This window comes from Condylostylus longicornis, unplaced genomic scaffold (genome assembly GCF_029603195.1).
Source record: "Condylostylus longicornis isolate FDR11 unplaced genomic scaffold, ASM2960319v2 ptg000048l, whole genome shotgun sequence".
In the NCBI taxonomy this organism is placed as follows: domain Eukaryota; kingdom Metazoa; phylum Arthropoda; class Insecta; order Diptera; family Dolichopodidae; genus Condylostylus; species Condylostylus longicornis.
In genome coordinates, this window is record NW_026578017.1 from 11,875,849 (window position 1) to 11,899,752 (window position 23,904).

General features: G+C 27.5%; 5 protein-coding genes across 6 annotated transcripts; 2 read left to right on the top strand and 3 right to left on the bottom strand.

Annotated features, from left to right (window-relative positions):
- The first annotated feature begins 1,594 nt into the window (after positions 1 to 1,594).
- Positions 1,595 to 6,028, top strand: LOC129611070 (serine protease inhibitor 42Dd-like). Of its 2 annotated transcripts, none has more exons than XM_055524000.1 (4): positions 1,595 to 1,702; positions 1,809 to 2,737; positions 5,531 to 5,672; positions 5,740 to 6,028. In XM_055524000.1, the coding sequence occupies exons 1-4, from the start codon at positions 1,687 to 1,689 to the stop codon at positions 5,856 to 5,858; spliced, it is 1,206 nt and encodes a 401-aa protein (XP_055379975.1). In that variant the 5' UTR covers positions 1,595 to 1,686; the 3' UTR covers positions 5,859 to 6,028. The 2 variants fall into 2 exon arrangements, with proteins under 2 accessions (XP_055379975.1, XP_055379974.1); XM_055523999.1 differs by having other exon boundaries at positions 1,625 to 1,702; positions 1,788 to 2,737.
- Positions 6,029 to 10,212: 4,184 nt separating this feature from the next.
- LOC129610865 (3-ketoacyl-CoA thiolase, mitochondrial) lies at positions 10,213 to 12,872 on the bottom strand. The gene is made up of 7 exons (XM_055523634.1): positions 12,708 to 12,872; positions 12,381 to 12,547; positions 11,921 to 12,317; positions 11,112 to 11,287; positions 10,847 to 11,047; positions 10,631 to 10,785; positions 10,213 to 10,573 (listed from the first exon to the last, which is right to left on the bottom strand). The coding sequence occupies exons 1-7, from the start codon at positions 12,724 to 12,726 to the stop codon at positions 10,492 to 10,494; spliced, it is 1,197 nt and encodes a 398-aa protein (XP_055379609.1). The 5' UTR covers positions 12,727 to 12,872; the 3' UTR covers positions 10,213 to 10,491.
- A 2,513-nt stretch (positions 12,873 to 15,385) lies between these two features.
- LOC129611008 (host cell factor-like) lies at positions 15,386 to 17,603 on the bottom strand. Its single transcript, XM_055523911.1, has one exon. The coding sequence runs from the start codon at positions 17,461 to 17,463 to the stop codon at positions 15,469 to 15,471; it is 1,995 nt and encodes a 664-aa protein (XP_055379886.1). The 5' UTR covers positions 17,464 to 17,603; the 3' UTR covers positions 15,386 to 15,468.
- A 1,076-nt stretch (positions 17,604 to 18,679) lies between these two features.
- Positions 18,680 to 21,212, top strand: LOC129611047 (peroxisomal targeting signal 1 receptor). Its single transcript, XM_055523962.1, has 7 exons — positions 18,680 to 18,870; positions 18,940 to 19,086; positions 19,148 to 19,342; positions 19,398 to 19,487; positions 19,550 to 19,718; positions 19,787 to 20,094; positions 20,158 to 21,212. The coding sequence occupies exons 1-7, from the start codon at positions 18,820 to 18,822 to the stop codon at positions 20,920 to 20,922; spliced, it is 1,725 nt and encodes a 574-aa protein (XP_055379937.1). The 5' UTR covers positions 18,680 to 18,819; the 3' UTR covers positions 20,923 to 21,212.
- A 614-nt stretch (positions 21,213 to 21,826) lies between these two features.
- LOC129611089 (cytoplasmic 60S subunit biogenesis factor ZNF622) lies at positions 21,827 to 23,268 on the bottom strand. The gene is made up of 2 exons (XM_055524031.1): positions 22,360 to 23,268; positions 21,827 to 22,308 (listed from the first exon to the last, which is right to left on the bottom strand). Exons 1-2 carry the CDS (start codon positions 23,113 to 23,115, stop codon positions 21,961 to 21,963), a joined length of 1,104 nt encoding a protein of 367 aa, XP_055380006.1. The 5' UTR covers positions 23,116 to 23,268; the 3' UTR covers positions 21,827 to 21,960.
- Between the last annotated feature and the right edge of the window lie 636 nt (positions 23,269 to 23,904).

A 23,904-nucleotide genomic window follows, 5' to 3' on the forward strand; every position in this document is an offset into this window, starting at 1 on the left:
GTTCAAAAACCTTGAAAATCAAGATAAATCTTGCAAAATGGCATCAGTGTACATAATACAGTGTAATTGTGTTATTATTTACATGGTTTTCCCACACTTTTCACAAATAACGACTCAACTTATACACTTTTGTTTATAATAAAAAAAAAATTGACGCTGTCTGATAACGCGATATCAAACTTACAATTATTGCCTGCATGATATATTTTTGCTACAAACATACACATATTCATATATTCACATGTATTGTATATATCCACGTTTTTCTATACTTAATTTAAAAAGATACAAGTGCATATACATAAATATTTACAAATAAAGTTGGGTCAAACCAATGGTTTGTATTGTAGCACTTTTCCCTTCAACAAGTGAAAATACTGCTTTTAAAAATAGTCTATGTATATCCACCAACTATTAAAATTTATTTTCATTTATAAACGAAACTATTTCTAGGATTGCATATATTTAGGATGAACCATTTATGCAGTCTTTGAAATAAAGCAAAAATTAATATAAACAGGGGTTAACATAATGCTCGATTTTAAGGGTTAATTGTGTAAGTTAAGAAAAATAATTATATTTTTTAGTGTCATGGAATTTACCGTTAACTTTTTGCGTTTATAGAAATTTGAAAAAGCTTGCGGTTTCAGAAATATAAGGTGTCAAAAATGCAAATTTTACAAATTTCAAGAGGCCATAACTTGAGAGGGGGTGGAGATGGAAAAAAATTTTCTTCTAACGAAATGAACTACTTGTTAATGTCTAAAAGCCCTTAAAATTTCAAGCTTCTACAGGCTGGGGTCTAGAAGAAAAACGACATCAAAAATTTGGAAAAAAAGGACTGCAGATAACGGTAAATTTGAACGGCCATTTTGTTTTTCTAAAGTTTAGCTATAGTATACCGCGGTAGGGGAAGCAAGCCACTGCCTTTCTGCGTTTGCAAAATTTCAAAAATGCTTATGGTTTCATTGCAACAAATAGTTAAAATAGGCCATTTTTAGTGCTTTAGGGGGGTATAACTTCTATAGGGGGGGAGATAGGTAAAAATTTTGTTCTACGAAAATAAGTTTCTAGTAAAGATCTATGTACGTATTAAATTTCAGCTTTCTATCTTTAAGAATGTAGAAGTTTTGTAAACAGACACACGGACAGACGGACGGACGGACGGACGGACAGAGTGAAACTAATAAGCACTTTTTTTCAAAAAATTTTTGGAAAAGTGCTAAAAAGCTTATATTATATCCACTGAATACGATAACAATATACACACGTATATGCTTATATAAAATTACTCACCTATATTAAATAATGACAAATAATGTTCTCATATGAAAACAATTTGCGTACTTACAACATTGGAAAATCAGAAAAATAAAAAAAAAAAACAAATAAAATGTAGATTTTGTTTAGTTTGATTTTTCACTTGATCAAAGAGAGAATATTTAAGAGAGAGAAAAAAGGGAATAAAAGAGTGCTTTTGCCTTTGATATAATAAAATCGTACCGCGTCGTAAAATCATCGTTAAAGCGAAACTTTTATATTTTTTGAATTTTATAGAGCAATATTTTATCAATAAATAAAACAGGTAATACTGTTCGAAGCTTTAATTATAAAACGACCGTTATAAAGAATTAAAGTGTGTAAGAAAATATAAAATTAAATATAAAACGGAAGAACAGATAAACAATGAACAATATAAGAGGTATAAAATATTTTAGAATAAATATTCATATATACATATGTACATATATTGTTATAAATTATATTAATAAAATATTTTAATATAGTTAAATATTTTTGTATTTTAGCAATTATAATTCTATTGATAATCGGTATATGCCATTTGAGTTCAACAGCTAAGGCATCTGTAAAATCTGATTTTGTTACAAGTAATAAAAATTTTGCATTGGATTTTTTTCAATATTTAAGAAATAATCCAAATAATAAAGATAAAAATTTAATATTTTCACCAATTTCAATACAAATTGCCGGTGGATTATTGTATGCTGGAGCTGAAGGTAAAACAGCTAATGAAATATTAAAAGGTTTCAGTTTACCTGGAAACGATAAAGAATCTGTGAATAATGTATTCTCAACATTCTTTAATAATAATAAAAATCTATTAAGTTCAGGAAATTTTTATTTAGCTAATAAAATTTATGTTATGAATGGTTTTAGTTTAAAACCAAATTATAATGAAATCGCTACTAAATATTATCATTCAGATATTGAAAATATTAATTTTGTTGATTCAATAAATTCAGCTAAATCTATTAATGATTGGGTTATAGAACATACTGATGGTAAAATAAAAGATCTTGTTGAATCCGATTCATTTGATCTTTTAACACGTATGTATATAGTAAATGCAGTACAATTTAAAGGTGAATGGGAAAATAAATTTGATTCAAGTAATACAGGAATTGACGATTTTTATGTAACACCATCAATAAAAATTCCATTAGAAATGATGCAAAAAACGGGACAAATTGAAGCAAAAAATTTTTATGATATATCAGCTACCGGAGTAAATTTAAAATATAAAGATTCTGATTTATCATTTTATATATTAACAACACAAAATTATGATCAGCCATTAAGTGATTTAGAAAATAAATTGGATGCAACATTTTTATCAGATTTATTTGAACAAACTAAAGATCCGATATCAGTTCAATTAAAATTACCAAAATTCGAATTCGAATTAACAACAGATTTAAAAGCAGCTCTCAAAGAGGTAAGTAAGCCCGAAAAAAAAATTTTTTTTTATATTAAAAAGCATATTTTTTCTCAATGCAAAATATTTTTATGATAAATAAAAAATAATATGACCTTGAATCTTAAACTTGATTTAAAATTAAAGGCTATTACAATATGACCTAATAACATTATAATATATATAATAATATACATATATAATTATGTACATTGTACAAATATAATTTTTTTAAGTAGAATGTGGAAACAAATTAAATATCATTTGTGGTTTAAAAGAAAAAAAAAGCATTCTATAACGAAATTGTTTTTTCAACCGTGTCTTCATTATTTTTCTGGTTAATTTTTTGTCCAATTTTAATTTGAGAATTAATCTCATTTATTTTGTTTGACAGGAAAAAATGATTATTTTTAAAAAGCAAAAAACAAAGACAATGTAATTTTTTATTATTTTTTAAAAAAAATAAAATCCAACTAATTGTCATTTTTAATGTACCCATTATAATTTTTAACATTTATAAATAATTTAGCATCATCCCACATTAGATTTCTTTCAATTTAATATAAATAAATAATGATATTTAATATTGATAATTTTATAAAGTTATTTGCCTTAATATATCTAGTAAAATAATTTCTTAGATATACATATTATTTTATCTTTGAATTTTTAGACGTATAAAATATTTAATATTTGATCAAGTGTTAATTGAGATCTTTTTCTTAATAGAACCAAATTTCTATATTAAATTAATCATTGCTTATCGCATAAATAGTTCATATTTTCTTAAAATTTCCGCTTATTCATATTTAACTATAATTATTCATATATAATGTATATATGTAGATATTTAATGCGTCCGAATTCTTAGCTTACACACGTTAATATAACTTTTGTTTTTTTTGCAAAATAATAAACACTTAAGATACTTAAAATATTTATAGAACAATATTATTGTATAATATCAAATAAATTTACAAATATACGCGAAAATATACGCAAAAAATATAGTAAGAAAATATTAAGAGAAGGCCTTTGAAACACTTCTTTTCGGTTTTAAGGCTGTTAGTAAGTTATTAGTCAACATATCTAAAAAAATTGTAAATTTGACTCGTAGTTTCGCTTTGTGCCGTCAAAATGCTATGAAAAGTTCGGTAGCAAATAGAACTCAAACATTTAATTTCAAGAAATGTCTTCAATTAGTTTCATAGCCATGATAAAAAATGTAAATTTACCCCTAGTATTGTTTTCTAATCGTTTTAAAAAATCTATAACTTCATTATTTGAACACTCCGAATTTAAATATTAAATTTCAAGGAATTTGGTTGATTATTTCTCTTTATATGCGTAAAAATGTAAAATCGTCTCGAAAAAAGGTCTAGTTCCCGAGGCCTCATATTTTATGATATTGTAATAGTAATTTTTTTATATAGAAGTGCAAATTATATAACATTAAGTTACTAAAATTTTCCTGTCACTAAAATAGTACTTAGAAATAATATATCAATTTTTTCTCCTATATAATCTATATAAGTACTCTATGTATAAAAATAATTTCTTTATTAATTATTCGGATAAATTTAAACTTCTCATTTAAAAACACGTGTTAAATTTAAATTTTCTATAATCAAATTTATTTGTGTGATTGTAAACTTTGTTATAATTAAATTTTTGTACAATAATTTGCAAAACAAATACTCAAGATTTTAAAATTGGGATTATAAATGTGACTTCACGTTTAAATACTCGTATATTGAACGCGTGGAAGTTTCTTTGCCTATATAAGCACACATACAAATAAATCAAAAGTTTGGAATTGTCAAAATTATAATTTTGTTAATAATAGAAAACAAATGAATTTAATTGTATGAATACATAGATGTGTTAATGAATCACAACATTCTAATTATATTATGAAACTGTTATGATTATAATTATAATTGAAAGTGAAACCCATAGTCATTAAATCATAATTTTGTATTCTGAAATTATTGCAAATAACAAGACAATATATAGATACTTTTTATATCAATCGCAATAACTCTTTACTAATCAATATTTTATTTTTATACTATAACAATAAAATAGATAAGGTCGTCATTTTAGTTTGTAGTTGTTTAATAATAAAGACTTACGGCTTATAATCTAAAATTTACTTTGATAAATTTTTGACTGATAATTTTTAATTAATAAATTTGTTTGCAGGGTGATTCACAAATAAATTGAGAGTCATATATACTCGTATATATCATCTAAGTACTTGAGTAAAATTTTTATTCAGAAAGGTATACATGTTACATATTATTTTGCAATGTTTATGCCCTCCAATTCTGGGATACTCGGCTCCTCAAAGATTATTTTGAAAAAATTCTAATTTTGTCAAACGAAATAGTTTTCAGAAGAGCTTCCAAAAAATTATTTTAAAAGGGCTAAACATAATTTTAAAATTAAGCAATATAAATTTCAAAAAAATTTCACGTTTTAATTGATTTTGAGAAAAAACAGACTATTCTATTGTCTCGGGAATGATTTTCAAGGATCTATATCCGAAAATTGTCTTTCACCCAGCCTTATATAGTTTGATAAATTTCATTTACAATGCACAATATTCCAACAAAGATTATTCAACAAAGTTTTCTAAAAACGCGTTGAGCGAAAGAAACCGAAAAATTAAAAACGAATATTAAAGCACAAAATAGATTTTCAAGAAAATGGTGCAGTTACTTAAAAAAACATTTCAAATTAGTATATATGAATTTGTATTTCCTTTACGCTATATACATAACATATTTATTTCCTCTTAACTCTTTCTAGCTTAACGTCAATACTATGTTTACCAGTGATGCCGATTTTACTAGTATATTAGATACTACTGAGCAATTAATGGTTTCGGACGGTGTTCATAAAGCTTATATCAAAATTGATGAAGAAGGTACAGAAGCTAGTGCGGCTTCAGGTATAAATTTTATTGAAAATGTAACTTAATAAAAAACTCTTTAACAAAATATATTTTCCTTTAAAAGGTATCAGCATATCATCACGTATGGGTCCTATGACAATCAACATAAATCATCCATTCTTGTATTTTATTAAAACATCTGATGGTAAAATATTATTCATGGGAAGATTTACAGGACAATAAAAATTTAACTTTGAAAACTTTGTAAAAAAGCGAGTAAAGACTGCATTTAATTTTTAACCGAAGCTTTACCAAAAAATTAAACTTTTTTTTCACAATAGAATTAAGTGTATATTTTTAAATTATATTTTTAAAAAATATTATTAAAACAAAATGTATTATATATGCTTTTATATTAACTTGTCTATAGTGATTTCATATTGCCACCTTGCTGAAAACACTATAGCCTTAAATTAATCGAGTTGATAGGGTCATTATTATCAAACATGGAGTTGAAATCTTATATCGGGAAACTTCACAACTTCACCTCTTAGAGCGTGCATCAGAAACTTTTTTTAGTGCCAAATTAGGGCATCAATTCATAAAAAATCAAGATTCATAAAATTTTGAACGCAATACAGATGAAAAATAGGTTTTGGATCCATTAAAAGACTAACAAGTTAAAGAAATATGTTCACTGGAATGAAGTTTTGGAAAAAGACCCAGATAAGTTTCAAAATAATCGTTAAACTTTTTGTTTAGTAATGATTTCTGCAAGGACTCAATTCTTTTAAGTAAAAAATTAAACGATTAATAAGAACTATTTTAGGCTTGGAATACTTTTAAAGCGATTTTAGAATTATACGGGTTGGACTAGAAGGCGAGCTCCATAATAGCATGTTTATTTGGGTACTGTTTACAATACAAAAGCCAATTAATACAATTATCGCTTATTGTACAATTTATAACAATAAAAGTGAAATGGTTTTCATAATTTTTTTATAGACATCAAAAATTACGAACTCTTTTCTAAATAAAAACAAAATGTAATGCAATTTTGACTTCAATTTTTCAAGATTGAAAAAATATATCTCTCTTAGAAATTCAATGAAATCATGTTATACAATCAGGCTTGTATCCTCGATTTGGCCAAGCTTATTTTTTTAGGATTAACTTTGTTGTTTATAGGAAATACTTATTGCCCTTATTTTAATTCTACCCACGGATATGTCGGCTTGTTTGTGTATAAAATTAGCATTTTTTTGGGATATAAATATTAAATTTTTATCTTATATTAGGCAATTATGTGGCCTTATTGATGATGCCTTCCTTCAACGACCAGCTATTAATCTTAGCCTAAAAAATTAGCTCTTTAAATTTTATGGGTTTAAAATAAAATTTTTTGCAAAGTTTAATTGAAAATATTGAAAAACCAGAAAAAATACATTTCAATAGAAATGATAAAAACATAAGTGTAATTTTGACTGCAGTCAGTACCACGAAAATATACAGACATAACATCCAGAAACTTTAATAATAGAGAAGTCAACATTATAACTTAAAGTTAATTATTACATACTGTGAATATTTTTTTGTACGGGTATTTAAGTAAAAAGATATCAGCTTCGTAATTAAGTTTTTAATCTTATGTACACATGTAGACAGCTATGAATGTTTTTAATGTGTTTAAATGTATTTAAATTAATGTTGGCTGGTTGATTTAGTATATTGCTATTAAAATGGGAAAACACGTCAATTATTTCGGTATAATAAGGCTTATTCATAATTTAAGTAAATAATATATAGGAAAAGTAATATCCAAGCAGTACTGAAGGTTGCGAATAATTTTAGATAATTGAATTCTTATTAAATTATAGAAATACATACGTAGTAGTTAATATAACAGATAATTATGATGAAATGAAGCAAGCATTACTTCATAGAAGGTACTGCTCAGTTGCTAATAAAAATTTTATTTCAATTCATTTGAATAATTTTTGTGCTTCACTTTATGTGGTTTATTTTTAATTTTAGTTTAGCTTAAAAAAACCAAACGCTTGCTGTCTTCATGAAAGCTTCATATCTAGATAATTTATATAAATAGTAAAAATTAACAGCACATAAAACAAATTGTAAAAAGTACAAAATTAGAAATGATACAAGATTGAATGTGATTTAGTCTAAAATTAAAGTATGAATTAAAAATTTTGTAAGAATTTTCTTAGTAAGACCTAATATTTTCTAATTTAAAAGATAAAGCTTAATATTACTTTTACAGACCTTATCCTCGAAACGCACAACATACTGTGTATTCTGAAACATTTTTTTTAAAGAACAAAGTTTCTAATCAGTTAAAAATATAAAGAAAAATAAATATTAGTAATGCCGGATAAATTCAATCATGTTACAATAGTTTAAGCTTTAAGCAAGAGAAAAATTATTAATAAAAATATTTATTACATTTGAAAAAATGTAAGAAGGCAAACAGAATTGTACCCAAAATTGATATATTTCCAAGTTTTCAAAATGGCTAAGAACGTGATTTTTGTTTTCTCGATTAAACTACAAACTAACTTTTTCTCAGTATTTCATATTTCAGTTAAATTCGTATACTTGCTAAAAGCCGTTTAAGAACCATTTTAATATTATTTGTCTTTATTCTTTAATGATCCAAGAAAATTTATCGTATAGATTATTAAAGCCATAGATACAGAACTTACTTAAACAGAACTTTACTTAAAACTCTATGTTCTTAATGTTGTAAGGCAACGGTTTATATAGCTGTGGCATGCCTTTTTATAAATTTCTTCATATCACTGAACCAGAAAGAACCAGAAAAGTGTGAATATTATATTTTTTATGATTATTTTTCTGCTTTATTTTATTTTTAATTAATTTTACGCGAAAATTTTAAGTTTTGAATTTAAATCTAATTTTTCCAAAAATCGAATCAAAAAATTTTGTAATTTCGCGACGGGGTTATTAAAAAAAACCATATTTGATTTGAATTGATTCATGTTTGCAAAAAACGTACCTTAAAAAGAAATAAAATTTATTTGTGAAAGCCAATTAAATTTTGAAATATCTTGTTTGTGTGAATATTTAACGATTATTATAATGATATTAAGAAATTCAATTTAGACAACTTAAATTCTAATTGTGTTGGTTATGTAAATGTGACTTCAGCAACGTTTTAAACTTCAACATTTTAAACGAAATGGTAATTTCATGATGATTATTCCCTCCTTGAACTGTTCTGATTGTTTTGAACTAGAATACAGAATTATGCTATGATAGAAACTAATTTTAGATTCCGGAAATTATTAAAAAATTATTTTATCATTAGTGTTAACACAATGCTGCTTTTTGGTTTTGTCGTATCATAGTAATTGAACTATGTACACTTACTTTATTTATTGTATTTGTTTTAATTTATTTTCTATTTTAATTTATTTTAATTCATTTTACTTATTTAAGGTATTCTATTTTATTTCTTTTATACATTATTAAATAAATAAAGCCAACAATGGTGGTTTTAAGATTCAGGGCAATTTTTGAAAAAAATGTTTTAATATGTTGTTATTATTTGTAAAATTAAAAACAGAAATACTACGAACAGTTTTATTTATTTGTTAAGTCTATAAATTAATTAGCATATAAATATTATTAAGTCATATTGATTAAGTCTTTATCTTTCAACGCAAATTGATTTGCTACTTAATTTTGTATATTTTATTTATATGCATATAAATAGTACGAAAAACTTCCTCTTAATTATAAAACATTGTAAGAATATGAGATACTATGTGTGAAAAGGTGATACATAATGAGCCCAGTCATTTCAAGTTGCCTGATTATTCAATTTAGATCAAACTACCAACATAATACATATATGTATATACTTATTATTATAGAGATATAAATATTTATACGAAGTAAAATTTTCTTAAATAACCTAAAAAAAAATTTGGATGTACATATGTACAGGTATGTGACCTATGACATCAATTCAATTAAAATTAACCTAAATTTTCAATTTTAATTTTTTACAAAACCACAATTAAAAAAAACAACAGAAAATACATGCATAATTAAGAATTCAATTAACAAAAACAAAAAACACATTTTAGTTTACTTTTAGTTAGTACAATCCACCTATTTATTGCTAATAAGCACGGAACTAAGTTCTATTTTCTATACTTAGTAGCATGATTATGAGATGGACATTTTGAGAATGTATTCTTAATGCTACATTTTTAAATTTATATGAAATACACTTTTTACTTTCATATACTCAAAATAAATGCGCTGCAATATTTTACCTAGTACTATCCAATACCTAACACCCAAACATAAAGATCGCAGTAAAACTGTATGTGAAAGTAAGAAAGTAGAATGAATTGTGTATAATACTATTTTCCTGCAATTTGGATCTCATCCATATTAACATTAGTCTCTGCAGCTGTGTTCCGGCACCCATTTTTTCTTTCAAAATGCGCACATATGTATGTACATATATAGATGTAAAAAGATTGATGTAAATGGCAAAAATTATCAATAATTTTTGTTCACAATAAAAAACTCTCAATTTTATAAACTTATTTTCAGTTGTTTTAAGTACAATATGTACATAATTTATTTAAATATTCTAATTTTATTTAAATATTATAATTTTATTTTTATAAAAACATATAATAAAAATGTATAAGACCCCTATTAGTTAAAGTCTTCGTTTTTCTTTAAAACTTACGAAAATACATCATAAAAAAGTGCTCATATATATAAACCTACAGATTTAAATGCAAAATTTTTACAAAATGTTTGAGTAAAAAGTCAAAAATAAAAACATAGTAATATCCGAAAATTAAACTTTAAATTAAACTGATTCTAATAACAAAGCAATTCCTTGACCACCCCCAATACATGCTGAACCGATTGCGTATTTTAAATTTTTGCGACTGCAAAATATTAAATTATTAAAATCGAATATTGGAAATGATGTTTAAAAATTTTACCGTAATTCGTGAACTAAATGACCAGTAATTCTTGATCCGCTGGCAGCTAAAGGATGACCAAGTGCTACCGCGCCACCGTTAACATTCAATTTGTCAATATTTAAACCTAAAGCTTGTGCGCATGCCAAAGTTTGTACAGCAAAAGCTTCATTTATCTACAAAAAAAAAGCATGCTTTATAAAAATTTAACATAAATTTATATATTGCTAGATGTACTTCAACTAAATCAATATCATCTAATTTAAGACCAGAAATTTTTAGAACATTTTGAATCGCTGGAACTGGACCTATTCCCATTACTTCTGGTGAAACTCCAACAGAAGAAAAACCTACAAGCCTTGCTAATGGTTTTAAATTATATTCTTTACAAGCTTCTTCTGAAGCGACAATAACTGCTCCTGCACCATCTGAAATGCCCTGAAATACAAAAAATTAGATTTTAATAAAACAGAAAACTTAAATTATATTATAATAGCCCAACCGAAGCAGTTCCAGCTGTCACTGTTCCATTTTTCTTAAATAAAGCTGGTAACTTAGCCAATCCTTCAAGCGTTGTTTGTGGTCTAGGATGCTCATCAATAGCAAAGTCTACTTCTTTACCTTTAATCTTTAATCTAAAAGGTGTTATTTCTTCTTTAAAAACTCCACTATCGTTAGCTGCAAAAAGTTTAGAATTTTATAAGAAAATTGTTGTCGAAAATAAGTAAGTTTTTCAAATCCCTAAGTATTTTTAAAAAACTAATTTTATGATTTGAAGGCCAAAGGCATAAAAAGCTTTATATATAAATTTTATACAATTCAACCCTGAACCAAAATTAAAATTGCAAAAATTTGTTTTCAGAAAACTAAAATGTAAATAACATAATATTCTGAAGGAAAAACAAACAAATAAACATGAAAGATTATATCATTCTTGTGGCCATAAAGACAAATACACATATATCCACATCCAAAATTTAGAAAGCAATATTTTTAGGTAAACAAAAATAATAATAAAAACGCAATATCTAATTATATATTATATACAATACAGATTAAGTTTTAATATAAGATTATAATAATATTAATAAAAATTATTGTCCCACCGATTAAATGGACAAAATTTTAAGATATTGTTTATTTATAACAACACAACTTCCAAAATTATTTCGAGAAATTTAAAATCTTTAAATGATAATTTAAATATTGAATTACATTTGCAAAACTATCGGTAAGAATTTATCAAATTCAAAACTTGAGATTTAAATAATAATCAAGAGGTGCATAATAGTGAGATAAAAGGGCATTTACCTTTTTTCCAGTTTTGCTGCGATCTATAAGAAAATTCTTCAACTTTCGATCTTGAAATTTTGTATTGTTCTGCCAAATTTTCCGCAGTTAACGCCATTGGTAAGTTACAATAAGAATCAGTTAAACTCATCCATAAAACGTCTTCTAAATTGTAATTGGAACCCAGTGTCGTTCCAAAGCGAATATTTCTAGCCACAAATGGAGATTGTGACATATTTTCAACACCGCCAGTCAAAGAAATCTTTGCTGCTCCAACTGCAATATCTTGTGCTCCATTTATGACAGCTTGAAACCCACTTCCACATAATCTGTTTACACCTAAAGCCGGGCGGTCCTTGGGTATACCACAATGAAGAGCGGCATGGCGTGGTAAATATATGCCATCTTTCGAAGAAACCTTCATAAATCATAATAATTTTCCAATAGAGTACCTATCAAATCATAACTCAAATCAACTTACTGAAATTATATTGCCAATATTAACTGTATCTATTTGATCCGGTTTTAAGCCGCTTGATTCAATTGCAGCTTTTGCAGCAGCTACTTGTAATGCTGTTTGTGATGTATTTTTGAAAGCTCCGCCAAAAGTTCCAAAAGCAGTTCGTTTTGCTGCAACGATGAATATACCTGCAATGCAAATTTAAGATAAAAATAAATTTTTGATTATCATGTTGTTGTTTTTCAAGTTCATCATTGGACTTTGCACCCTAATATATGATAATAGATATTGCGAATTTGTTGAAAAAATTCCACATTTTAATTTCGTCTTTATTGAAATTACAATTACCTTTTGTGGCCGCAGACATGCTTTAAAAAAATTTTAAATTAAAACTTATTATATTATTTGATTTAGAAAAAAGAATTTTTTAGCCAATTAAAAAATAAAATAACGAACATAAAAATGCGAACTCCGCTTTATACTTTGTAGTTAGTATTTAGGAATCAAATCTTTAACTGCAACTGAATAAATGAAATTATTTTTATATATTGAAATCTAAAAGTCAAAATACAAAACGTCTGAGGAACATCAACTGTACCCAGATAGCCTAAAGAAGGTAGTTTAATATTATTTTAGTTTAGCGCTTTACACAGCATTATATAATTTGATGCTATATTGTATAGATTTGAAAGAATATTAAAACTCAAAGTTTTAATAATGTTCAAAGCAAAAACCGGTCATGTATTTTCCTAATGGAACAAATATTCAATTACAAAAATGCAATAAGAAAGCTTCATGAGAGATACATACATATAAATTACTAGGGTATCGACAAAAACTGCCTATTAATACTACTGCTCCAGGGAAAAACCACTAACATCATGTTTCGGAAGTATTCAGGAAAGTTTATTCATTTTATATTATTGATTCTACACGGATAGTTTCTTTTAGAATATTGTTTTACGTATTACTTCAGGGGATTCATGAAAAGTGTAAGGTCATAAATTATGATTTTAAGTCGAAATTAGGTAGATTTAAATTTTTAACATTAAAATTATAAATCAACTCAATTGTTTTCGCGCAAACTGAAACATGAAAGTTTTCGGAAGGTTGACGTCAAATTACAAGGAATTTTTCATACAAACTGACTAAAGCGATAATAAAAGTCGATAGAGAATAAAAACTCAATGACATTGCTGTATGTTAAAAAAATGTTTTTTTTTTATGTTTGACTTAAGTACTTTTTCACTGAAGCCGTAGTGTTAACGGACGTTAATCAAATTGTTATTTATGCTAATGAGAACTAAAATACGCTATATTTATTTATAAAAATAAAATATGCTATATTTATTTAGCGTCAAAATAGAGTTAGCTGAGCTCTATACTAGAAACTTGAAATTATTTTCGTTCTTAACATTAAACAAAATTCAGGTCAACGTGATCGAAACACATATTCAGATATGACAGCGCTTATATACTATTTTTCCTTTCAAATTTAGAAAACTATTAAAGAGGAATCGTTGGTAGTGATCGAATTTTTCACTAGAGTTCGTTTTGGTATTTAAACAAATTTTTTGAAAGAGATTTTCTCTCTTTCACAAAGGGCATAAAAATTAAAGGCTAAGACAATGTCTTTTCGGTCAAACTCAACCTATCAGTTAAAAAACGAAACGTATAAAATATTTACTTTGATTTGTGTCACCAAAACTTTTGCTATGGTTATATTTATTGAACCACCTTAAAATTTTAATAAATGACAGTTGACATTGTTTATTTACTTTTGTATCTTATTTCCTTTTCATAATTCAACTTTATTACAATTTGCAATAACAAAAATTGTTTGGCAAAAGCAAAGTGATGCAAATTTTTCTAGAAGCTTCAAAAGAAGGATATATATGAATTTACTAATGTTCTAGTTTAAATGCTATTATAAAGAACAGCAAAATAATTAAAATCAGCGTTTCCAGATAAAACTTTGTAGGTAGAAAAACAAATTTGATTTTAGACAGAAGTTGCCATGGTCTTTTTTGTGTCTAAATGTCCATACTTTAAGTGCTTAACTTGTCCGGGAATTATTTACCTAAAATAAAAATATGCGTAATTTTAATTTTAAAAAAACTTTATAATATTGCAAGATCAGATTATTTCGTAGGAAATCCTTTGGAAAAAACTAATGTCTAGTGCTACTTAAATATGAAAATGGTATTTTTTTTCAATACAACATAAAAAATTAAAAAACATGTCTCAATTATGCGAGCTGTTTCATTATTGCAATATCTCTCAATTATGCGAGAGATATTGCAATAATGAAACAGCTTTATTGGGAAACTAAGGTTTTTTATGTACAAGCAAGCTGAAACGCAAGACGCAAGACGAAAGTGTAAAGGAATTGTTACAAAAAATGAGAAGTAAGGCACGAAACTTAGAAGAGCTCATTGTTGAAGCATCAAAAACTCTAAAGCGTTAAACGCAAGCTCTGTTTCGAACAATATAAGTCAATAATTTCACAACTTTATTTTAAAAAAGCCTTCTAAACGATTCTTACTTGTACCTTGAAACTTATATCGAATAAACATGAATGTTAGCTTTTCCATGAAAAGAACAGGAACATGCCAGTGTGGAGGATTCCCATTTTGAAGATTAAGAATTATATTTGACTTAACGTTTAAGATTTTAATTTTTACATTAACAATAGAAACATGGGTTAGATGCTAGAGAAGTAGCTATAAATTTCATACTCAAAGATTTAGGCTTTCTAAAGAAATATGTAGGTACTTAATGCCATGAGTTTATTTTGATATTCCGTTTGAAGTTGAGTTCTTTGTTAATAATGAATTTTTGTTGCTGCAATATTTATACCTTGCATTTTATAGGTCTTTTTGACTATTTCTTACGCACTTAATTAATAATGAGTTTTCATTACACTCCATTGCTTGGATTTTTATCTATAATTACGAATAAGCCATTTTATTTCAAAAAAGTTTCTTTTTATAATAATATAAGTAAAATATATACATACATTGATATATAATGTAATAAAAATTTATACATTTATTTTTCAGTTTTACTTATTACAATTTATATAATTCATATAATTAAAAAAAAAAAATTACATTCCCGTTGTTCCAACTTTCAGCCTCTTATTTGTGTTTGCGCTAAAATTTGAAGAATTTGATATAGATGAGGTTGATCTAGTTGTTTTTGAAGCAGCGGGATCTTGCAACCACCTTACTTGAGTTGCAGGTCCATAGCCCTTTTCATTTTTGGCAGCAATTCTAAATATAATTGCAGGTTTTGTAGTACAGTCAACATGAGCATTAGCTAATGAAGTGTTTGCTACTATGCATTGATTATTAGCTCCACAATACACTCTTACAAATGCCAATTGTGCCGGCGGTGTCTTTTCCTTTGTATTTGGCGATTTAACAGCTAGGTACACAGAATATTCTTGGATCTCGCCACTATTTGCTGGAGGGGGCTCCCACGATAAATGAGCTCCTTCAGCTGACTTTGAAACTCTAATAGATGATGGTGCACCAGGATAACCCGGTAAACATGTTTTATATGAAGATATTTCGCCCCATTCTCCGCGACCAACACTGTTTACAGCAGAGAGGCGGAAGCGATATGCTGTACCAGGTTCTAATTTTATTCTATCGAAAGAACTTAAATCTGGGAGGCAATCTGAATTTAAACCGTCAAACATTTTTGAATTCCATTGATTATAGTTAATAAAATCAGTTACTGTTTGAGAGGTGTTTGTAAAAATTCCAACAAAATTCCACTTAGAATTGGGATCAGAATTGCTAGGATCATCCAAAGATGTTGACTCTTTCCGTGCTTGCCTTTGCTTAGTGACTTTTTTGTTTTGCTGTTGGACAATCTGGTTTTGCGTTGATATTGCTATGGGTGCCGGAGGTTGTTGCGGTTGTGGTGGAATAGATGTTACAGGAATCGGCACCAAAACTGGTCTTGTTTGTTGTTCTTGAACTTGAATACCTTCATTTGGATTTACTAAAGTTTCCGGAATTGAAGGAATTTCATTTGATGCATTAGTTTTTATTTCATCATGTTGATTGGCACTATTTTGAGTTTCCTGCTGTATTGAATCATTTGTTGCTTGCATTATAGCAGCCGACGCCAAAGCGTCTAGCCTTCCAGTGTCATCATTAAAAAGCTGAGTTTTGTTAATAGTTGCAGTTATTATTGGTTTATTTGTACTTTCAGCTGGTAAAGTGGATATGGAATCTGTTTGATTTTTTATGCTGTTTATCGTAGGTCTATTTTCGGCTTGTGTACTTTCATCTAAAGTATTCAAAGGAATTGTTATTAATGTAGGAGTACTTTGTTGCGAATCTGCATTTGCTGTTTCTTTTTGAAGAATATTCTCGTTTGATACTGGAGCATTTTGCAATATGTTTGTTAAAATATTTGCGGCTTCAGTTTCAGACGGTGTTAAAGAAACTGACATTTTTATTGGCTTCGACAAATTTTCGTTTTTAACTTCTATATTTTGTACTGAAACAGCGTAATTTTCAGTTTCATCTACATCCATTTTTTCAAATTTATTCTGTTCAATAAAGCCTTGGGATGTTGAAACTGCTTCTTCAATTTTTTCTTTTTTTGCAAAATTCTCCCCAGTTTCATTACTCTCCATTTTTATTATGTGCTGACTGGAATCAGTTTGTTTAATATCAGCTACTTCATTCTTAATTTTATAATCATTTTCTTCATCTATATTAGACCCTTGATCTTTAAGCACACTTTCATCTTTAATTTGACTTTCGAACGGTTTATTATCTTCATTTGTTGATGAAATTTCATCTGATGCAATATCCCTTTCCTCTTTAACACTCGAAACGTTCTGATTCACAGAATTAGATGATGTTATAATTTGATCACTTTTATTTTGCAAATCAAAATCTTTAGAGTTATCCTTTTGAATTATTTTTCCACTCTGCTCTTGTTCACACGGTGTATTAAGCAGTTCAAAATTTGTACTAGTGTCTCCTTTATTGACTCCATCATTGTTACTAGGAGTGCCCGTAAAGTTTACCTCTTGTTCGTTTTGATTCCCCTCAATAGTATTTTCTACATTATCCATTTTAAAAATTTTTCATTCATAAAAGCACTTTACTTTATTTCAACAGAATGTATAATTTAAAAAAAATATTTTATTGATTTACACACAAAATTTTTTATTTTTTCATAATTTATTTTTCTGACATTTTGCTGAAAAATAACAACTGCTTTGATTCTTTCATTGACGCGCTGAAATATTTCATTCAACTGCTATTTGTGATCGCTTGAATGCGATCGTAAACTTGTTTTATAATCAATAACTTAAAATAATACTTAACCATTGAAGGCTTCGAAGCATGATTGCTATGGCGTATGTTCATACGAGCCGTGTTCTTCTTTGATTACCTGAATTTTCATATTACGTGTCGATTTTAGAAATATCTGTCATTTATTCATTGGATTTCAAACGATTCACATGAAACCAAAATTTCTACTTTCCTCTTCTTTATTTTTTTGGAAAGCATTTAGGCAGTTTTCGCTAGTATTTTGCAGATTGTAACTCTTCGTTGCAATACTACAAAAAACAAAACAAAAATGTTTTTTTATGACAATACAAAATCTGATTTTAAAAAATTTTTAATATTAGTAATGTATCATTCATAACATATGTACATTATGCCAGTTAAATTCTTCATCTGTCTAAAACAAATTTACTAGAAAATCCAGCAGTTGGAAAAAATGAAACTTTGATACTTATTAAGAAAAAAAAATCTGCATGTATTTCCATAATGGAAAAAATAATATAGTAAGTAGACCCTGCATTAAAAAATTTTCCCTTTTGGGGCTTTTTTCTTTTGAGTGTCCTGATTGGCTCGGTGTTTTAAATTATCAAAGAAAATACAAGTATTGTATTTTCTTTGATAAATGAAATAAGAATTGTAATAACAAGAAAATATGCCTAGTTTGAAGATCTTATACTTCTTATATCAGGGCAGTGTTTCAGATTTTCCGCTTTTTTATATATTTTTCTCTTTTCAAAAATTTTCTCTTTTATTTCAAATACACATGCATACAAAAAAATCTACTTTTTAATGAACATTACGAAAACAAAATAGTGTCAAAAAAATGATGTAAAGAAAGAAGGAAAATGTGAACAGACCGAATAAGCAACCAAAAAAAATTCTATTCACATTTGTACGTGATTAGAATGGTTTGTTGAATGAAGCAATAGACTCAAAAGTCTAACAATCTGGAAATTTATTTATGACGTCTGTCATTTTATTTACTATGTTCTGTGTCTTATCTATGGGACAAAATACAATAAAGAGAATATTTAAATAAATCACAGGGATTTTTTTTGCTTGATTAGATATTTTTGCGATTGAGTGGATAATTATCTTCTACTATCCTGTAACTAAAGGAGAACTGTAATTTTTTAATGGATTTAAGAAATCTTTTAGAAGGAGATTGTGGCGGAGCAAATCCCTTGGTAGAAAAATTCAAATTTTTAAATGACTTTCAATTTGACTAAATAATATGTAAACTTGTGTAATTTCAGATTCAATTAGGCAGTCATTTTACGAGGGATGCAGCATATCGTGATGAAGGATTTTCTCAACATGCCAATACTGGTCCTTTCAACACAGCTGGTGCACAGGATGAAATGGTTAAAGAATTTCTTGGCCAAGTTTCTTCAGTTCCACAGGTGATATTTTATAGTACATTAAGTTAAATTAAATTTTAATAACGTTGTTTTTTATAATTAGACATTCCACATGGATAATCTGCTACAAGAAATGAGAGCAATTGAAGCGCAAAATTTACATCAGTCTATTGTTAAAGCACCAAAAGTCATAAATGAGGTAACTGGTCAGCCGGATATTAGCTCAAATTGGGCGAACGATTTTAAACAAAATAATTACAAGCCAGCTATTCCACAATCTTTGGAAAACAACTATAATGTAAAAAAAAAAATATGAAGTAAGGAAACATAACTAATATATTTTACCATTTTAGCAACCTTCATATAGTGGAATGATAGCGCAAGGGCCCAGGAGCATGCCTGCTTTATTTAACAATTCTAATAATTTGTTTATGAATAGAATGGTAAAAAGATTTAAAGTTATAAATACTGTTAAAAGAATTAACGTCACTATTTGTGCATATAGGCTTACAGCAATCAGTTTGCGAAGCATGAAAATGAGCTTTTTGGAGAAAAGCACGAACAAAGTAGTGATAAGGTAGAAGCTTTTTTTGCACCAACAAAAGAAGAGTTACAATCAGCAAATACTAGCGAAAACTGGCTAGATGACTTCCAAAAAAATAAACAAGAGGAAGGTATAAATTTTGGTTTAATTAATGATTGTTTTATATGTTCAAATATTTAATATAATTTGAAACCAAAGCTGAAAAAGCCGAAAGTTACTATGATAAATTTTGGACGAAACTACAACAAGACTGGAATGATATGGCAGAATATGATAATTATCCCTGGTTATCCCAAGGAGCTGATTTCGACCCATATAAAGAGTATGAATTTTTTGCTGATAATCCTATGTCGAATATAGAGAACCCTTTAGAAAAAGGAAAAGAATTTTTAAAACAAGGTGATATTCCAACTGCAGTTTTATGTTTTGAAGCAGCAGTTAAACAAGAACCAGAAAATGTTGAAGCGTGGGAGTTACTTGGATTGTCCCAAGCAGAAAATGAAATGGTACTATAGTTTTATATGTACATATATAATAATAAGTATGTTTTATTATTTTATTTGTATCAGGATCCTCAAGCTATAACAGCGTTAAGAAAATCTTTAGATATAAATCCAAATAATAAAACTGTGCTAATGGCTCTGGCAGTGTCTTATACAAATGAAAGTTTACAAAGTCAAGCGTTAAATATGCTTGCTAAATGGTTACATATAAATCCAAAATATTCGAACTTAGTACCAGCAAATTTGCTTGAAAATGGGAATTCGATTACAAATTCTTTAATAGGTCCCAATGCTTTAAAAGACATGCAAAATTTATTTTTAGAAGCAGTGAAGCAGAATCAAACGACTGTAGATCCAGAAATTCAAGAAGCCTTAGGCGTATTATTTAATTTGTCATCAGAATACGACAAAGCAGCTGATTGTTTTCAAGCTGCTCTTAGCTCAAATCCGAATAGTTCGAAAACATGGAATCGTTTAGGTGCTAGTTTTGCTAATGGAAATCGATCTGTTGAAGCAGTTGATGCATATAAACAAGCTTTAGAAATTCAACCTGGTTTTATAAGGGCTCGATATAACGTTGGAATAATTTGTATGAATTTGAAAGCTTATAAGGAAGCTGCTGAGCATTTATTAACTGCATTAAATATGCAAGCTAGTTCATTATCACGTTCTGGTCTTTCAGAAAATGTTACTTCAAGAGTAAGTCCAATGTCGGAAGTTATCTGGAGTACATTGCGTATGGTATTTGCACTGATGGGACGAGATGACTTGAAAAAGGCAGCTCACTCCAGAGATTTGGAATGCTTAAATCATGAAATTAAAGTAGATTAGTTATATATTTACATTGGAATGGGACTGGATGGGGATATTTTTTTGGTTGAAGTTATTTACAATTTGTTTAAGTAACTATACAAAATTGAATTGAGTATTTTACTTTTTTTGTTTCTTGGGTCTTCGTGATAATTTTTAAAATTAATTACGTAGGGGTTTTCCTACCTAACTACAATTTGTTGGGATAATTTCAGAATGCAATTTTGTATGAGAAATTTTTTTTTTATTTTAAAAGTTCTTTTAATTTTTATTATGAAAATTTATATAAACACGCAATAAAAATAAAAAATTTAAAAGTATATTGAGGTGCACATTTTTCCATTTTTTTTATTGCTTAACCAAAGCAATTAACTGCATTCTTACGGTAAAAATATTGAGCTTTTGTACTCCAAGATTTTGAAGGTTAAAATATGGAAACTGTAAACGAAATTTATCTCTAGTGAAATATTTTAACTCTATTCATTTAACTTTCAAGTTTTGCGAAACAATGAATAGGAACATTAAATGGAACACATTATGAACTGTAACTATTTACTATTATCAAAAACAAATGCATACATAAATATACTACAGTTTTTGCTACTATACATGCATGGTCTTTACAAGTTTGTATTTGATCCTTGATGTTACAAAAAATTAGTATTTCTTTCAGCCGTGATCTGATCACAGACATCTTTATATAAGACTCCGTAATACCATAACTCATGTTTATAGTAAATACACAAAATGTCTGTGATCAAAACCACAAGGAAGAAAAAATTTAACAAGTAAAAAATTTACGATAGTCATACGAAATATATTTAAGTATACATATGTAAATATTTTCAGCAATCTTTTTTAATTTTAACTTTTAAATGAAAAAAATTAAAAGTATTGATTTCCAACCCAGAGTTTTACGCAAATCTCAGATTGTGTTGCAAAGTTAATTTGCATTTAATTAATCACAAAAATTTACATAAGTATTAATTTACTATACATTAAAATGGGCAGGCAACTATCATAATTTTCAACATTATTTAAAACGCTTTCATAATGAATTTAGTTAATTTGTGCCCGGAAATGTTTTTGTAATTTATTGTTTTTGCAACCCAATTTCATAGCCCATTTTGATTGAATTCTTTTCATCATGTGAATATCTCTTGCCTTTTTTGCTGCTAGTTCTTGTTCAGTTTTCGTCCAACCAAGCGCTCTGTATTGCAACAAAACTTTATGGAGTTTTTTGTCATTTTTATGAATAGTAACAGCTCTGTTGGGATTTAAACGCTGCTTGTAATATCTCAGCAAAGACCGATGACCAATTACAGCTCCTGAAGGGAGAACTAATTGATATTCATCACCTTCTAATAATTCAGGCTCAAACTCTTCATCTATATCCATTCCCTCAACCTAAAATATAAAACAAAATACATAAAATGATTATAAATGCATTTCACATACATTGTCTGGATAAGTTGAACTATAATCATAAAAATCAGAATATTCTGCCAAAGCTATTCCTTCATGCCACATTTTGCAATGTCCTTTATCTTTCATATGTTTTCGTACAGCATCTAAAGAGTAAAAAGTTTTTCCCTTATCATTGCACCAAAGGCAAATATAATCTTTTATAACTTTCTCAGCTAGTAAAAGGAGTAATCCTTCTAAATTTACACAATATTCAATATCTGGAATGAAAAAAGAATGAGAAACCGACATGTGTTCCAGATTTGATGTCATGTTTTCGCTTTCATTTTCGCAAAAGATACAATCATTAGTTGTAATCGGTTTTTCCATTATATCCTCCCAACTATCTGAATCTAGTTCTTCATCTTCCATGCAACTTTCAACTCGTTTTGATATCGGTTCCGTTTTTGGTAAAACTATGTTTTTAATAGTCACCTGCTCTAGATCTTCTTTCTTAAATAACTCAATATTGTCTTTATGTTTTTTACTATTAAGATGCGTTTCATGAGACTTCTCTGAGGAAAAATTCTTTCTACATGCGGAACAAAATAAAGAGGTACGCGTATTTTCTTCCAAATCAACGTTTCTCTGGTTTACAACTCGATTTTGGAATTCTTGAGCGGTTACTGGTGGTAAACTGGCGACACGTCTTTTTAGATTGTATCTATGCCAATCCGTTTTATAATGATCTCGTTGAATTTCCGAATTTTCGAATTTTACCCCACAACTTATACAGGTAAACGTAGACATGTTGAAAACAAGGTTTTAGCAGTTTAAATATTTGTAGTCCAAAATTTTGCAAAATCAAATAATTTTAAAAATCAAAATTCAAGTTGTGAAATGGCTATTAGATTAAATTTAATTCTACTTATTTTGAATTACCAAATGCCAATGTGCAAAATTGACATCCGTCTTTCAAAATTCGACGTATCAAACAAGAATTAGTGTTGAGATGTCAATAAATCAAATTATTTGATATAGTATAATTACTACATTCACAATAAAACCGCATTATTGAAATACATTTAAATCTGGGATTCATAAATTTGTCGATTTTGCGAGAAACTGTTGTACTTTGTATTTCTTTATTTAGTGTCCTTTACTTCTTTCTGTCTTTCCTTAAAAAGTTTAAATTCAACAGTAGTGCACAAGTTTTTAAAAACGTACATACTATAGTGCACAAGTTTAAACTATAACGTACATACTATATTAGCCAAAACAGTGTCAAATAAAAAAAAAATTAGCTCAGGTTAAAAGCGACGAAGCAATGAGTCTGCCTTTAAAATGCAGTTCTCGCAAAAAAGTAGTTCTCGTCTTTTATCGTTTTAATATATGTATGGCTATTATGCAATTACGTTTTTGCGTGGTCTTTTTTTTCTTATCTTCGGGTTCAAAGAGATCAAATTTTTAATAAAATAAGTGTGCCTTTCAAAATAAACGTTTGCAAAATGTTTATTCAAAAGATGACATATGTAGATACCCCTACCTCGTACTCGTAATTCATCGTGAATTAAAGGAACAATTGGAAAATGTGAAAAC